The sequence below is a fragment of the Cervus canadensis genome, chromosome 21 (genome assembly GCF_019320065.1).
Source record: "Cervus canadensis isolate Bull #8, Minnesota chromosome 21, ASM1932006v1, whole genome shotgun sequence".
NCBI lineage: Eukaryota > Metazoa > Chordata > Mammalia > Artiodactyla > Cervidae > Cervus > Cervus canadensis.
Genome location: NC_057406.1, coordinates 20,906,090 through 20,924,619, shown reverse-complemented (window position 1 = coordinate 20,924,619; position 18,530 = coordinate 20,906,090). Strand labels below are relative to the sequence as shown.

Here is an 18,530-nt window from a genome sequence, read left to right as displayed (position 1 = left end):
GCTGAGCAGAAAACCAGAGCAAAAATGAACCAGACCTAGCTTCTTTGCAGGTTTACTAAATGACATATTGAAAGAGAATACTGAGGAAGAAGGCAATAGTTGAGTGATTGGCTCTCAGGTTGCAGGAGTCAGAAACATGACTCCTTCCCTTTGTTGTTATCTCTCAACCATCATTTCTGACCTGAGGGGACAGGCAGCATATCCAGTGTCATCCAGGCTAGACATCATGCTCTTCATGTTAGGACCTTGCTCATGGTCCTGAAAGCCAAGGTTAGAAAGGATGGCCTTTATCTTTAGTGTTTCTAGCACTGATGATAACTCTTCACAAGATAATGATAATAATAGGACACCAGAGAACAAAAAGTTGCTAATGAAAAAAAGAAAGATGATGGAGTATTAATTGTGACTTACCTAATACGGTGCTCAGAGACTCTTCACTGCTGCTTTCTAGGAAAAGAAGCAGAAGATGAGCCTATATCGTTCAGGGCTCACAATGCTCTACAGGAAAAGGGACACACTCTGTATATACTCCAAGATATTATAACTTTTTGACTGCCGTCTTGATGCTGTTGCAAAAGGAGGAAGACAGGAAGACATGGCAGACCTGTTTCTGTGTTGAGAATCAACCAGAAACTCAAAAGAGGAGAGACGTTTTTGTCCTTCTTAGGATCCCTCAAACTCTCATGCTAATTTAAGTTAAATGCTGGAATATTTCAGTGTGATGCTTTAGTGTCCTTTTGCCCTTTTAATTTATGAAATACTTTACTTACATTAACATGGTTTCTCAGGGTAAAAGGACCAGGAGTAAAGACATGGATATAATCCTGCCGATATTGGGCAAACATTCTGAAATATTAACCATGGGTGGAGTAGAATGGGACCACTGTGCCCTGGAATCTCCATATCTCTAGGTAGACACAGAGAGATTTACTACTCTTGTCTCTGTCCCTGAAATAACTCTGAATGGTCTTCACCTCCTCCATCCATCTGGCATCACCTAGCAAGGCCACCTTCACCCACTGCCTACTTTGATTATCATAGCATCTTCATGAGGGAACTTGTCTGTTCCAGTCTTGCCTTTTTGTAACACACCTTTCATAGCACAGAGATAAGTCTTAATTTATCATTCCTCTGCTTAAAAATTCTGTGCTGGTTTCCAGTTGTACTAAGTTTGAGGCCTTCACATCACAGAGGAGGTGAAGGACCTTCCTCTTGTCTTAAGCAGCCTGCAGCCACATCTCTCACTTATGTCTCCTCTTTACAAGCTTCCTCACTGCAGTCAGTGTGATCCTCCAAGCCCCAAGCAGAGTCTCAGCACCCTCCCCCTTTATTCTTACCAGAAACTGAGCCTTGAGCTGAGCGCAGGGCCAGCAAGGCCACTGAGAGCAGGATCAGCAACATCTTGGAAGAAGCTCTCGATTTGCTCTCAGCTCTGTCCTGAGAGGAACCAAGCAGCTTCCTTTATAAAGGGGACCAAAACAATGGTGTCTTTGAGTTCTGTACTGGGCAGATCTTGTCACCGGATAGACACAGTTATAGTTGGGACTTATCCCAGCAGGATGGAGTGGATAGAATGATATTAGTGTGTCGTTTGTAAAAGGTACAACATGTGACGTGGGCAAAGCTTTTGAGGGAGAATGTCCAAGCATTCAGCACAGATATTAGAACTGCTCTGTCGCCATCTAATTTTCAGTCTTTTTGGTGAATGCATTTCTTTGTCCTTCCCCTTGTCATTTGTGTGTGTTTTAACTGTGATCTCTGGCCTTCATGTGGCACAAACTACATCATTCTCGGTATTTTTTTTACCTATGTATATGATGCATTGTAAATCATTTTGATAATTGAGATCATTTCAGTTTATTTAAGAAATATATGTGGATAACATCCATGGGCACACATGAATGGTAGATGTCTGACCCTCAGCCTTTTCGGGCCACCAGATACTGAAAGCATGTCCACTTTCATGACTATTATTCAACAGAGTTCTGGAAGTCCTAGCTACAGCAGTCAGAGAAGAAAAAGAGATAAAAAGTATCCAGATCAGAAAAGCAGATGTAAAGCTCTCACTGAAGATGACATGATACTGTACATGGAAAACCCTAAAGATAGTATCAGAAAACTATAAGAGCTAATCAGTGAATTTAGAAAAGTTTCATGATACAAAATCAATACACCAAAATCACTTGCATTTCTATATACTCACAATAAAAAAATCAGAAAGAGCAATTAAGGAATCAATCCCATTTCACCATGGCACCAAAATAATTAAATATCTAGGAGTAAACTTACCTAAAGAGACAAAAGAACTATACATAGAAAATTTTAAGACACTAGTGAAAGAAATCAAAGAAGACATAAATAGATGAGATATTCCATGTTCCTGGGTAGGAAGAAGCAATATTCTGAAAATGAAAATGATTATAGTACAAAATGCAATCTACAGATTCAATGTGATCCCTGACAAATTGCCAATGACATTTTCCACAGAAGTAGAACAAAAATTTCACAATTCTTGTGTAAACACAAAAGACCCCAAATAGCCAAAGCAGTCTTGAGAAAGAAGAAAGGAGCTGGAGGAAGTAACCTTCCTGACTCCAGATTACACTACAAAGCTACAGTATGAAGTATGAAGACAGTAGGGTACATACAGCTACAGTATGAAGTATGAAGACAGTATGGTACTGGCACAAAAACAGAAATGTAGACCAATGGAACAAGATAGAAAGCCCAGTAATAAACTCATGCACCCACAGCAACCTTATTTTTGACAAAGGAGGCAAGAATATACAATGGGGCAAAGACAGCCTCTTCAATAAATGGAGTGGGAAAACTGAACAGCTACATGTTCAACAATGAAATTAGAACACTTCCTAACACCATACACAAAGACAAATTCAAAATGGATTAAAGACCTAAATGTAAGAAAGAAACTATAAAACTTTTAGCGGAAAGCATAGAACACTTGATGACATAAATCACAGCAAGATTCTCTATGTCCCACCTCCTAGAGTAACGGAAATAAAAACAAATGTAATCAAGTGGGACCTAATTAAACTTAAAAGCATTTGCACAGCAAAGGAAACTCTAAGCAAGGTGAAAGGGCAACCCTCAGAATAGGAGAAAATAATAGGAAATGAAACAACTGACCAAGGATTAATTTCCAAAATATACAAGCAGCTCATACAACTCAAACCAGAAAAACAAACAACCCAATCAAAAAGTGGGAAAAAGACCTAAACAGATGTTTCTCCCAAGGAAGACATATAGATGGCTAACGAACACATGAAAAGATGCTCAACATTGCTCATTATTAGAGAAAGGCACATCAAAAAAAAATGTGATATCACTACACACCAGTCAGAATGGCCATCATCAAAAAGTCTACAAGCAATAAATGCTGGAGAGGGTATGGGAAAAAGGAAATGCTCTTGCACTGTTGGTGGGAGTGTAAATGGATACAGCCACCATGGAAGATGGTATGGAGAGTCCTTAAAAAACTAGGAATAAAACCACCTTATGATCTAGCAATCCCACTCCTAGGCAAATGCCCAGAGGAAACCAAAATTGAAAAAGACACAAGTATTCAATTGTTCAGTGCAGCACTATTTACAATAGCTAGAACATGGAAGCAACCTAGATGTCCATCGACAGATGAATGGATAAAGAAGTACTGGTACATGTAGACAATGGAATATTACCCAGCCATAAAAAGGAATGCATTTGAGTCATTTTAATGAGCTGAATGAACCTAGAACCTATTATACAGAGTGAAGTAAGTCAGAAAGAGAAAGATAATATTGTATTCTAAAACATATAAATGGAATCTAGAAAACTGGTACTGAAGAATTTATTTGCAGGACAGCAATGGAGAAACATATATACAGAAAAGACTTATGGACATGGGGAAAGGGGAGGAGAGAGTGAGATGTGTGGAAAGAGTAACATGGAAACTTAGATTACCATGTGTAAAATAGATAGCCAAAGGGAATTTGCTGTATGTCTCAGGAAACTCAAACAGGGGCTCCATACCAACCTAGAGGGGTAGGATGCAGAGGGAGATGGGAGGGAGGTTCAAAAGGGAGGGAATATGTGTATACCTATGGCTGATTCATGTTGAGGCTTGACAGAAAACAGCAAAATTCTGGAAAGCATGTATCCTTCAATAAAAGATAAATAAATAAAAAAAATGCAGCACATGTTTTGTGAAACAACCAAGGGTAATTCTGTCAATTTCTGTTAATTTGACTTCCTAGAGTTGGAGGATTAGATGGAACAACGGTCATATTGTGCCGCTTTTGGAGCCTCTTTTTCTGTCACTGACAATATGGCTGTTGAAAGTTAAGGTACGGTCTGAAGTCAGGCAGGTTGATTCCTCCAGTTCCATTCTTCTTTTTCAAGATTACTTTGGCTATTCGAGGTTTTTTGTATTTCCATACAAATTGTGAAATTCTTTGGTCTAGTTCTGTGAAAAATACCGTTGGTAGCTTGATAGGGATTGCATTGAATCTATAGATTGCTTTGGGTAGAATAGCCATTTTGACAATATTGATTCTTCCAATCCATGAACACGGTATGTTTCTCCATCTGTTTGTGTCCTCTTTGATTTCTTTCATCAGTGTTTTATAGTTTTCTATGATAGGTCTTTGTTTCTTTAGGTAGATATACTCCTAAGTTATTTTATCTTTGTTGCAATGGTGAATTTATGTTCCTTAATTTCTTTTCTTTACTGTTATATATAGGAATGCAACGGACACGTGCACCCCAATGTTCATCGCAGCACTGTTATAATAGCCAGGACATGGAAGCAACCTAGATGCCCATCAGCAGACGAATGGATAAGGAAGCTGTGGTACATATACACCATGGAATATTACTCAGCCATTAAAAAGAATTCATTTGAATCAGTTCTAATGAGATGGATGAACCTGGAGCCCATTATACAGAGTGAAGTAAGCCAGAAAGATTAAAACCATTACAGCATACTAACACATATTTATGGAATTTAGAAAGATGCTAACGATAACCCTATATGCAAAACAGAAAAAGAGACACAGAAATACAGAACAGACTTTTGAACTCTGTGGGAGAAGGTGAGGGTGGGATGTTTCAAAAGAACAGCATGTATACTATCTATGTGAAACAGATCACCAGCCCAGGTGGGATGCATGAGACAAGTATGCTCCGGGCCTGGGTGCACTGGGAAGACCCAGAGGAATCGGGTGGAGAGGGAGGTGGGAGAGGGGATCGGGATGGGAATACGTGTAACTCTATGGCTGATTCATATCAATGTATGACAAAACCCACTGAAATGTTGTGAAGTAATTAGCCTCCAACTAATAAAAAAAAATTAAAAAAAAAAAAAAAAAAAAGAAAGTTAAGGTACGAAATGTATACCTGACTACACATGTAAGAAAAACTGGGAGTGCTTAAGCAAGAAAGTGATATGATCTAATTTGTATTTTTTCAAGGTCATTCCAGTTGTTGAGTGGAGAACTAACATGGGATGTGGTGGAAGGCAAGAATGTTACGGAGACCAGCTGGAAGGCTGTTACACTCCTCTAGGAGAGAACAAACACCTCTTGTACCAGATTCCTGTGGTAGATCTTATGGATGGACTCATATTTGGGGTATACTTTGATGGTCCAGCCAAATTGACTTGCTAATGTGAAAGTATGGGGGATGAGTTGTCTGGAATGAATCCCCAGTTAATTTTTAAACAAATGGATGAAACAGCTGCCTTTTATTTTTTAATTTTTCTGAAACAGCTGTTTTTAACTGAGAAAAGATTGCAGGAGAGCAGGTTTTAGGGAAGGAAATTAGGAATTCTCCTTGATACATGTCAAGTTAAGCAGCCATATGAGGAGGCAAGTGCATTGCTTGAGAGCTTCCAATCCTTTGCAGATACCTAAGCTGCTGCTGTGGTCATGCTCTTTGCTTCCTCTTCACCCTTCCTGAGGGACAGCCTTCTCTTTCAGCTTTTCCATTTCCTCTGTTTTTGTTCTGACTGGTGAGTTCAGGGCTGATATTTTTCCTGTCACAGCACACTAATCTCTCACCTTCGTGGCTGACAATGGAGAAGGTTATTGAAAGGTTATTGAAAGGTTCTAAACTGAGTGATATTTTGAAGAGTCACTTGTTATTTCCCTCACCAAGCCAAAGGGAAGCCTGCCTTCCAGCAGGACCGCCCTCTTCCCAGCCCCTACTCCAGTTTGCTGCCACTTCCCTCTCCTTGTCTCTGACCCTTCTCCTCTGTCTCTGGAAGGTCTACCAAAAGCCACCTTGTGAGGACTCCTTTGTCTCCAGTTTGCTTTCCAAATTATTGTCTGAGGAAACCAGAAACATTGCTCCCAGTACTGAGAGGGGATCTTTTTATCCCTACAACTACTCCCTCTCTCCTGCCAAGCCCAGCTGGAGTCATTCTGCCTCACCATATAGACATGCAGGTGTCCCAAATCTCCAACTGTGGATACAGGCCCCTTTCTGGAATATATCCATTATTACGCCAGGAAAAGAAACCAATCTGCCCCGTCACCCTGCAAAGGCACAGTTATCTACAGAAAAACTCACTGTATCAGAAAGCCTTCCTGCAATATTATCTGCAACCTTTCACAAAGGCCCAGACCTCATTTACAGAGCAAGTGACCCACTCATTCACATCGGTCAAGGACACTGCCTTCAGGACTTCTGGCTCTGTGACTCTCCTTGTGAGAACTCAAGAACATCATTCTGAAGTTACTACTTTGTTGTTGTTTTTCAGTCTCTAGGTCTTGTCTGACTCTCTGAATCTTCATGGATTGTAGCACACCAGGCTCCTCTGTCCTTCACTGTTTCCCAGAGTTTGCTCAAATTCATGTCTGTTGAGTCGATGATGCCATCTAACCATCTCACCTTTTGTCACCCCTTTTCCTCCTGCACTCAGTCTTCCTCAGCATCAGGGTCTCTTCCAATGAGTTGGCTCTGTGTATCAGGTGGACAAAGTATTGGAGCTCCAGCTTCAGCATCAGTCCTTTCAATGAATATTCAGGGTTGATTTCCTTTCAGATTGACTTATTTGATCTCCTTGCAGTCCAAGGGAGACTCAAGAGTCTTTTCCAGCACCACAATTTGAAAACATCAGTTCTTTGTTGCTCAGTCTTCTTTATGGTCCAACTCTCACATCGTTATATGACTACTGGAATAGCCACAGCACTGACTATGCAGACTTTGTCAGCAAAATGATGTTTCTGCTTTTTAATACACTATGTTTATCATAGCTTTCTTTCCAAGGAAAGGTGTCTTTTAATTTAATGGCTGCAGCCACTGTGTGCAGTGATTCTGGAGTCCAAGAAAATAAAATCTGTCACAGTTTATACTTTCTCCCTTCTATCTGCCATGAAGTGATGGGACCCATATGGCATGATCTTGGCAAAAATTACCATCAATACTGCTCAAAAGCTGAACAATTACATAAACCCTGTTCTAGTTCTGAAATAAATTCCAGATGATGATATTAACTATTTCAACCATCAAATAAAAGGATGAGTAGACAACTACTCAATATAACAGTATAACAAGCACCTGAAAATTGCAATGCAGGTAAAATAAGAATTTGGAAACACATACCTTGAAGAAAATTTTTAAAGTTAAAGTCAACAAAACCAGTGAATTATAGCATAGGCCCTAAAAGTGGTCAGATAAATATTCCCTGAAATTTCATAGCAAAACTACCACATACAAAAGTTAAAAAAAAAAAAACACACAGAGAGGATTGCTTAAGCCAAGAAAATAACAACAAATAAGTTTTAGACAGAGAATGGTGAGAAATGAGCATCCAAAATATTCTACAGAAAATTCCCTTTGCTAAATGACAATCTGAGAAAACATTTTGTAACATGTTGTAACTGATGGAAAGCTGATAGAAAATAGAACATCAAGGCAATGCAATTGAGGCCTCTTTCCTCGCAAACATTAAACTTCCTATTTTAAACTGGGCTTAGCTGATGAACAATGTCATGGTGGTTTCAGGTGGACAGTGAGGGAACTCAGCCTGTGAGTCTCTCTGTTTTGTAAGTTCATTTTGTCATTTTTTTTTAGATCACACCTAAGGGTATTTCCCCTTATTATTATTATTAAATACTATCATATAATATTTCCCCTTCTCCGGCTTACTTCACTTATGACACTCTCTTGGTCCATCCATGTTACTGTCAATGGCATTATTTTATAACTTTTAGTGGTTGAGTAATATTCCACTGTATATATGAAGAGAGTATCAGAGTGTCTTATTTGGAATGCATCATTGTGGTCACTAAAGTGCCAGTGGCAGCCTGGGTCAGGGGGCTGGTAAAAATATTTCCTAGAAGAAATAAAATCAAACAGAATTTTATGGGAAATTTCAGAAAAGGGAAAGGGCATGGAAGAAGCCTTAGACACATAAAATAAGATGATCTATTCAAGGAACTATATTCGTCTTTTTCTGTCCTAGATATCTGACGGTGAATTCTGTGTATCCCTTTGTTTTTGTAAATTTTATAACTCCCCAAAATAATAATAATGATAGAAAGTCTTAGGCCATCTTTGTTCAACAATGACAAGCTTCCCTAATAGAACCAAAAAATCGTAGATGACCTCTGAGGGTCTGAGTTGACTGAGGGTCAAACTTCTGCCTTCCATGTGTACAAAGGCATGGGTTCTCCACTCACACTTCAAAGGTAAACCACGATAATCTCTACATAATCAAAATGTTCTGCTACATATCATATATATAGGTACCCAAAAACCATGAATGACGGAGTTCAGTCATAATAATGGACAAAGATATTGACAAACTTCACATTGGGTTATAGGATCACTGTCAACACACACACATAAACACATGAACACATAGGCATGACAGAGAAAGAGTCTCAAGGAACAGACGGAAAATCATACATGAAAGAAGAATTCTAGTATCAGTTGTGACTGCTTGGAAATTGATTTTATAAAACTCTCCCTTGTTGCATGTTGCACCTTTTAAAAACAAGACACTAGGCACAGCCAACCCATTCCATTCTGCGGGGCTAAGTCCCAACTATGACCATGTCTGTCCAGTGACAAGGACTTTTCAGTATAGAACTCCAAGATATCACTTTTCTGGTCACCTTTATTAAGGAAGCTGTCTGGTTTCTCCCAGCGCTGAGTTGACAGCATTCCAGAGCTTCCTCCAAGATGCTACTCAGTGGCCTTGCTGGTCCTGAGCTCAGATCAAGGCCCAGTTTCTGGTAAGAATAAAGGGGGAGAGTGCTGAGACACTGCTTCAGACTTGAAAGATCACACTGCAGTGAGGAAGCTGGTAAAGAGGAGACATATATGAAAGGAAAGATGAACTTCAAAGTTCTTAAGACAAGGACAAGACCCTTTACATCCTCACTGGTGCCAAGGCCTCACATTTTATTTCAAGTGCTATTTGAGCCTGATATAGAACTTTAACCAGAGGAATGACAAAGTAAAATCTGTGTTTTTAGAAAAATCACTCTGACTGTAAGGAAGGATGAATTACAAAAAGACAAGACTGGAACAGAGAAATTCCCTCATGAAGATGCTATGGTAACTGAGGTAGGCAGTGGATGACAGTGGCCTTGCTAGGGAATGCTAGATGGATGGAGGAAGTGAAGCCCATTCAGAACCTTCTCGGAGAGAGAGACTCCTTTTCTCTCTACATGGAGATACAGAGATTCCAGGGCCCAGTGCTCTCATTTTACTCCCACCCACATTGAATATTTCTATGTGCTGTGCCCAGTATGGGCAAGATTGTATCCACATGTTTACTTCTGGTCCTGCAATCTTAAGAAACCGTGTTAATATAAGTATTTCATGAATTAAGAGGACAGAAGGACACTACAATATGACATTGGAATATCCCAGCACTTAACCTAAATTAGCATTAGGGTTTTAGGTATCAAATTCACATGACAAAAGACCTGAATCCTCAAGGACTGATCCTCAAAACAAGCAGCTCTGCCACCCCTGCATGTCTTCCTCCCTTTGAAACAGCATCACAGATTGGGGTTCAAAAGTTAACTTAGAGAACATACAAGTTGTGGCTGGAAATGTCTCTTTTCCTGTAGAACGGTTGTGAGCCCTGAAGGATTTAGAAAGAACTCTCTTCTCCAACTTCCACTTCTTTTCCTAGAAGACAACAATGAAGGGTTTTCAATTGTGCAATTGTAAAATAATTAATCCTCAATCAAATCAACCCCCCTTTTCTTTGAGTTAAAACTTTTCATTCTTCTGACATCTTACTAGCATCACTGTCTTGTCATAAACTGATTCATGTTAGAGCTCCTAAAGGTAAAGATAATACTTCACCCAACCTTGATCGCAGGGCTATGAGCAGGGCCAAACTTTAATAGCAGAGATTTCTATCTTGGATAACAAGGAGTGTGTTGCCTTTTCCCTTTGTGCAGAAATGACTCCTGAGAACCAAATATCAACTATTTTCTACTTCCTCACTATTCATTGGTATAAATATAAGGTTTAAGGAAAAAGCAAAAAAGTGGAGTTTAGGTCCCTTTCTTTATGTTTCTCTAAACAACTTAGTCCCTGTACTGAATTAAAATTGCCCACAGTTATTTAGTGATGCCTGTGTGAGCCATCACTTTATCTTCCTCTCTCTCTTATTATTGCTTGGTCTGAGCGTAGCAGGGTTCCACATATGCACTCAACTGGAGAGACTTGGAGTCACAGTTTTCAGGTTATGTCAGTGACCCCAAATAAAACTGGCAACATAACTGACATGGACAATCCCTTTGCTTTTCTTCTGTCTATGGAAGCATCCTCTGAATATTCTAATGTATACATCACTGTCTTTCTATCCAAATTGAAGACACGTGTTTGTCTCAGGATCAAAGAACTACAATATCACCAGTATATGGTTGAATACTTCAAAATGAAGCTGAGGTAAGAGGGAAGTTGATAGATAAGAAGCAGGTCCTGGGAGAAAGTGACTATCTGATAAGGTCATCTCTGGTAAGAGATGAAAATGAGGTGGGAGTCTTCCATCACTTAATTCTTCTATTCTTGTGCCATGTAGAGAACCAAAACCAGGGATTTTCTGAGCAGTTTCAGAGAATCTTGAGGGACCTAGAGCATCACCACTTGGATCCCCTGCTAGTGGTGAAAACCTAGATGTTGAACCTCAGCAGACACCACCTCCACAAGAAGATCAACCTCATCAGGGACCACAACCAGATGATGAACCTCAGCAGGGACCACTCCCATCAAGATGTCCTTGTAATTGCCATTCTCCCCCACCTCCTCCTGGGAAGGATTAGCGACCCCTATCTGGAGGGGATAGCTCACAAAGACTCCACAAGGCCCACAAACCCAGCAATCTGGAAATTTAATAACAGGTATAATTCAAGGTCACTAATCCATACAGGTCTCAAACATTTTTGAGAATCAAATGATTCAGTGGTTAGTGAATCACTGATGCCTTGAGGTATTCCTTTCCCAAGTTGTAAGCAGTCTATTATTCCATGTCTATTTCTAACTGTTGCATCTTGACCTGAGTACAGGTGTTTCAGGAGACAGGTAAGGTGGTCTGGAATTACCGTCTTTTGAAGAATTTTCCACAGTTTGTTGTGCTCCACACAGTCAAAGGCTTAAGCATAGTCAATGATGAAAAAGTAAATTTTTTAAAAAAAATTCTCTTGCCTTTTCTATGATCCAATGGAAGTGCTAATTTGATCTCTGGTCCTTCTGTCTTTTCTAAATCTAGCTTGAACATCTGGAAGTTCATTGTTCATGTATTGTTGAAGCCTTGCTTGGAGAAATTTGAGCATTACTTTGCTAGCATGTGAGATATGTGCAATTGTGTGGTAGGTTGAGCGTTCTTTGGCATTGCCTTTCTTGGGATTGGAATGAAAACTGACCTTTTCCAGTCCTGTGGCCACTGCTGAGTTTTCCAGATTTGCTGGCATATTGAGTGCAGCACTTTGACAGCATCGTCTTTTAGGATTTGAAATAGCTCAGCCTTAATTCCATCATCTCCACCTGCTTTGTTCTCAGTGATGCTTTCCAAGGCCCACTTGACTTCACACTCCACGATGTGTGGCTCTAGGTGAGTGATCACACCATTGTGGTTATTTGGGTCATGAAGATCTTTTTTCTGTTTAGTTCTTCTGTGTATTCTTGCCGCCTCTTCTTAATATCTTGTGCTAATGTTAGGTCCATACCATTTCTGTCATTTATTGCACCCATCTTTGCATGAAATGTACCCTCGTATCTCTAATTTTGTTGAGATCCCTCATCTTTCCCATTTTATTATTTTCCTTTGTTTCTTTGCATTGTTCATTTAGGAAGGCTTTCTTATCTCTCCCTGTTGTTTTTTGGAACTCAGCATTCATGGGTATATCTTTCCCTTTCTTCTTTGCCTTTTGCTTCTCTTATTTTCTCAGCTGTTTGCAAGGCCTCCTCAGACAGCCATGATGCAATGAAGATCACAGCATCTGGTCCCATCACTTTATGGCAAATAGATGGGGAAAGAATGGAAACAGTGACAGACTTCATTTTCCTCAGCTCCAAAATCACTGCAGATTGTGACCACAGTCATGAAGTTAAAAAACACTTGCTCCTTGGAAGAAAAGCTATGAAAAATGATAAAAACAGGGATTACTTTGCTGACAAAGTTTCATCTAGTCAAAGCTATGACTTTTCCAATAGTTATGTGTACATGTGATATTTGGAAAATAAAGAAGGCTGAATGGTGAGAATTGGTACTTTTGAGTGGACATGTTGGAGAAGATTCTTGAGAGTCCTTTGGATTGCAAGGAGATCAAACCAATGAATCCTAAAGGGACTCAAACCTGAGTATTCATTGGAAGGGCTGATGCTGAAGTTGAAGCTCCAATACTTTGGCCAGCTGTTGTGAAGGGTAGATTCATTAGAAAAGACCCTGGAAAGATTGAAGCAGGAGGAGAAGGGGGAAACAAGAGCAAGATGGTTGGATGGCATCAGTGACTCAATGGACATGAGTTTGAGCATGCTCTGTGAGATAGTGAAGGACAGGAAAGCCTGGCATGCTGCGGTTCATGGGGTCACAAATATTTGGACATGATTAAGTGACTGGACAACAACAACAACTGTGTATTTTTAACAAGGTATCCAAGTTGATTCTGATTTTGAGAAACATGGACCACAAACTGCCATTTCCCTAATGATTACTACTTGTCTTAAAGCTGTTTGGTAATGAGGAAATAGAGTGATTGGTGCCTTGTGATCCTCTCCTGTCTTCCTCCTCAGGTTCATTGATTTCCCATTTCAAGTTTCCACCTGACTAGACCTCTCAGAGGGACAGGGAGGCCTGGCATGCTGCGGTTCATGGGGTCACAAAGAGTCGGACACGACTGAGTGACTGAACTGAACTGAGACCTCCTAGGCCCAGTGTCCCTGATGAATGATACTGAAAAATTTTACTGCTAAGTTATGTAGTTTTAAAATATTGCTTATAAAGGCTCAAGTTAGTAAAAAATAAACAGAAAGTATGAGACTAACGCTTAAAGGCTTATCATATCCTACCTCTCCTGTTCCTTACCCCAAATCCACCACAGTTAGCTTCTTTGGACATCCTCTTGAAAACATTTGTACCTTGTCGTTTAGTTGCTAAGTCATGTCCGATTCTTGCAACCCTTTGGACTGTAGCCCACCAGGCTTCTCTGTTCATGGGATGTCCCAGGAAAGAATATTGGGGTGGGTAGCCATTTCCTTCTCCACGTGCACATCTGCTTAGTTGCTCAGTCGTGTCCGACTCTTTGTGATCCTGTGGACCGTAGCCCATGGCTCATCTGTCTATGGGGGTTCTTCAGGAAGAATACTGGAGTGGGTTGTCATGCCCTTCTCCGGGATATCTTCCCAAATCAGGGATCGAACCCAGGTCTCCTGCATTGCAGGTGAATTCTTTACCATCTGAGTCACCAGGAAAGCCCGTCTTCATGGGATCTTCCCCCTCAGGGACTGAACCCACATTTTCTGCTTTGCAGGATGATTGTTTCAGTTAACTTATTTTTAATTGGAGGATAATTGCTTTACAGTATTGTGTTGGTTTCTCCCAAACATCAACATGAATCAGTCATAGGTTTACCTATGTGCCCTCCCACTTGAAGATCACTCCCACCTCTCTCCCCACCACACCCATCTTGGTTGTTACTGAGCACCAGTTTGAGTTCCATGAACCATACAGCAAATTTCCACTGGCTATTGATTTTACACGAAAGTGAAAGTGTTAGTTGTTCAGTCGTGTCTGACTCTTTGTGACCTTATAGACTGTAGCCCGCCAGGCTCCTCTCTCCATGGGATTGTGGAATTTTCCAGGCAAGAATATTAGAGTGGGTGGGCATTCCCTTCTCCAGGGGACCTTCCTGATCCAGGAATTGAACTTGGGTCTCCGGCATTGCAGGCTGATTTTTATCATCTGCGCCACCAGGGAAGCCAGATCTATTTTACACATGGTAACGTCTGTTTCCCTGTTACTCTCTCCATACTCACCTTTGTGCTGAGACACTGGGGAAGCCCAAATGTACGTGGTGCTTCCCCGGTGGCTCAGTGATATGGAATCTGCCTGCAATGCAGGAGTTGCAGGAGATGCAGGTTCGATCCCGGGGTCAGGAAGATCTCCTGGAGGACGGCATTGCAACCCACTCCAGTATTCTTGCCTGGAGAATCCCCATGGACCGAGGCGCCTGGAAGGCTATAGCACAAAGGGTCTCAATGAGTTTGACATAAATGAAGCCAATTAACATGCAAGAACAGGCTTCCCAGGTGGCTCAGCAGTAAAGAATCCACCTGCAATGCAGGAGACACAAGAGATGCGGGTTCAATCCCTGGGTCAGGAAGATCGTCTGGAGTAGGAAATGGCAACCCACCCCAGTATTCTTAATGGGAAAAAAAATCCCATGGACCGTGGAGCCTGGCAGAGCACAATCCGTGTGGTCACAGAGTCAGATTCAACTGAGGAATACACACACACACACAGTCTTTTCAATGCATGAATGATATCATATTTTCTATGTAGATCTCACGCTGTTCATTTCAAATAACATAATTCTTTGAAAACTTCCATTTTAGCTCATAGATCTGTGTGGATCTATTTGATCTTATTTTTGTTGTTGTTTTGTTTTTACCATTGTATATATCCAGTGTCTGGCTATGCCATGATTAACCAGCCTTCATGAATGAACATATAAGCTGGTTTTTCTTTTGTGTTATTATAGGGTATATTGTAGGTACCATCCTTGTAAATACATATTTGAACATTATAGTTAAGAGACAATCTCAGAAGAATCTTTTTATTCATCTTACAAGCAAGAATTTAGAACCTGTTATCTGTAGGTACATATAAACCATAAAGAAATTACGAATGAAAGAGGGGAATGAGGAAGAAGAGGAGAAATGTTGAGCTCTCACCTACTTCCCTCCAGTTAATAGCAGGGATTAAAAAACCCTGGCCAATCCTGTCTGATCTTCCTTTTTTGTTTTTCAGAAAATGAATAAGAAGATACCAGTCTTTCAGAAAGCCAGGACACCGAAGCAAGTCAGTTTATCTTCAACCTACCAATAAAATATCAGCATCCAGTTTCTAAGTGCCATTTCTCATTCTGGGTGAATCCGAAATTTGAGGGCCATGAACCCAGCATAGGAGCATCCAAGACCCCTTTTCACTGATGCTTCCAACAGGCCTTCTCTGTGGCCACTTTCCTGGAAAACATTTTCCTTTTGTTCCTTACTTGGGGACAGGACTAGATCTCTATTTTTCTACCTGCTATTACCTCCTCTGTTCTTCTGACACCTTTATTCACAAACAAGTTGTCAGGTGACATACCTCCATTGGTTTTCTCCTTCCCTGCATTCTATATCAACAATGCAATGTTTTTTCACAGCTTTTCTGAGATTCTAGTAATTATGGTGAACATAGAAAATAATGCAAATGTGAAGAAGTTGCAGAATGAGGAAATCCCTAAAATACCAACAGTAAATGCTGGAGAGGCTAGCAAGAGTCTACCTCACTCTGGGGAGGCCTGGATACTTCTAAAGTTTGACCTCTACATCTTTAATTAGTGGAGAAATGCAAAGCAAAACAAGAGTGAGGTATCACCTCACATTAGCCCTAATGGCTATCATCAAAATGTCTACAAATAATAAATGCTGGAGAGGGTTTGCAGAGAAGGGAACATTTAAACACCAGTGGTAGGAATGTAAACTGGTATGGCCACTATGGATGACAGTGCAGAGGTTCCTTATAAAACTAAAAACAGAGCTACCAAATGATCCAGCAGTCCTATATCTGGAGAAAATCACAATTCAGAAATATACATGCACACCAAAATTCACTGCAGCACTATTTACAATACCCAAGAAATGGAAACAAGCTAAGTGTCCATTAAGAGATGAGTGGATAAAGATGTGCTACCTCTACTGGTGGAACATTACTCAGGCATAAAAAAGAGTAGATGCCATTTGCAGCAAGAGGGGTGAAACTAGCGATTATCATACTGAGTAAGTCAGATGGAGAATGACAAATATCATATGATATCACTTGTGGAACTTTAAAAATGATATAAATGAACTTATTTGCAAAACAGAAATAGATGTATTGACTTAGAAAACAAAGTTGTAGTTACCAAAACGGAAAGTTGGAAGTGGAGGGATAAATCAGACATTGAAATTAGTATATAAACAGTACTATATATACAATATAGAAGATTGATAATCAACAAGGACCTACAGGGAACTTGATTCAATAATCTGCAATAACATGTATGAGAAAAGAATCCGTAAAGGAATAGACATTTGTGTGCTTATATGTGAATAACATTGCTGTAGACATGAAAGTGATGGAGCCTTGTAAATCAACTATCAGTTCAGTTCAGTTGCTCAGTGGTGTCTGACTCTTTGTGACCCCATGGACTGCAGCACGCCAGGCTTCCCTGTTCATCACCATCTCCCGGAGTCTAGTCAAGCTCATGTCCATCACTTCGAGATGTCATCCAACCATCTCATCCTTTGTTTTCCCCTTTACTTCCTGCCTTCAATGTTTCCCAGCATCAGGGTCTTCTCCAATGAGTCTGTTCTTCGCATCAGGTTTCCAAAGTATTGGAGTTTCAGCTTCAGCATCAGTCCTTTCCATGAATATTCAGGACTGATTTCCTTTAGGATTGACTGTTTGGATTCCCTTGCAGTGCAAGGGACTCTTAAGAGTCTTCTCCAATACCACAGTTCAAAAGCATCAATTCTTCAGTGCTCAGCTTTCTTTACAGTACAACTCACATCCATACATGACTACTGGAAAACCCATAGATTTGACTAGACAGACTTTTTTTAGTCAACTAATGTCTCTGCTTTTCAATATGCTGTCTAGTTTGGCCATAACTTTTCTTCCAAGGAGGAAGCATCTTTTAATTTCATGGTTGCAGACACCGTCTGAAGTGATTTTGGAGCCACCCAAAATAAAGTCTCTTACCGTTTCCATTGTTCTCTAATCTATTTGCTATGAATTGATGGTACCAAATACCGTGATCTTAGTTTTCTGAATGTTGAGTTTTAAACCAGCTTTTTCACTCTCTTCAGTGACAGAGTGAGAGTGAAAAAGAAGAGGAGAGTGAAACTAACTCTACTGCAATATAAAATAAAAATTAAAGGAAAACAAAAATGAAACTCCAAAATAATTGATCCCCTTGCTAAGAAAGTGAATGTGTTTCCAGGTCCCCATTTCTTTTAGCCCACTATGTTCCATTTCTGTCTTTAAATTGTTGCTCAATTTTTTCCCTCCCCAGATGCCCTACCATTTTATAACAAGCTTGCATGTATCTCATAAAAGAAGTAGCGTGGTGTAGTGTATTAATCAAGGAATTTGGATGAGTCATATCAGACAAATCTTCTCTAAGAATAGAGAGGGAAGACCATTAGAATACCTCATGGAGTGGCCAACACTGCACAGTGGAGGTTCAGTGTCTGGAGTCCCTGACAGCCTCTCCAGTGTGTTCTTGGTTATGGATGAAGAGCCTGAACAGTGAGCATCAGAATTTCTGAATGATCTACTGCTTTCTCCAGGTTTCAGCAGTGCACACACAAGTCAGGCTGAGATGGCTGTATGAGTGTAGAGGCCAACGTGGATTAAAGACACGCATATCTCGTAAGAACAGGCTACCATCCATCTCAGAGTTTTCAAAAAGACTACAAATAAAGCAGCATATACCCAGACACCAGCAGAACTATCACCCTTAGGCTTTCTGCCTCGTCTTGGCTGATCCAATAAATTTCAGAACAAAGCTGTAGACTTGATACAATGACCTGGAACCAAGCACCTTTGGGAATCACCCTGGCAGTCTCTTATAGCAGCCAGAGTGTCTGGTCTGATTTCATACTTATCCATACTCATGTTGGTTATTTTGTAGTTTTATTGTTTGTTTTCTTTATATATTGTATCAGTCCTTGAGTATCCTTAACTTTGTTCAGGATATTTTTTCATTGTAAAGCCTTTCTTTAGCATGGTTTCTGTCATTGCCTCATATACAATG

The 18,530-nt window shown here is 40.2% G+C and overlaps 2 protein-coding genes across 3 annotated transcripts in view; both read right to left on the bottom strand.

The window, feature by feature from the left end:
• The window catches only part of LOC122423475 (basic proline-rich protein-like), a 125,228-nt gene that overhangs the window by 31,138 nt on the left and 75,560 nt on the right, over positions 1 to 18,530 (bottom strand). The window lies entirely within an intron of this gene.
• LOC122423477 (basic proline-rich protein-like) overlaps positions 1 to 18,530 on the bottom strand; it is a 32,287-nt gene that overhangs the window by 2,012 nt on the left and 11,745 nt on the right. The window contains exon 2 of the mRNA XM_043440578.1: positions 412 to 447. Within this exon, the coding sequence (XP_043296513.1) occupies positions 412 to 447 (36 nt within the window). The remainder of the gene's footprint in view (positions 1 to 411; positions 448 to 18,530) is intronic.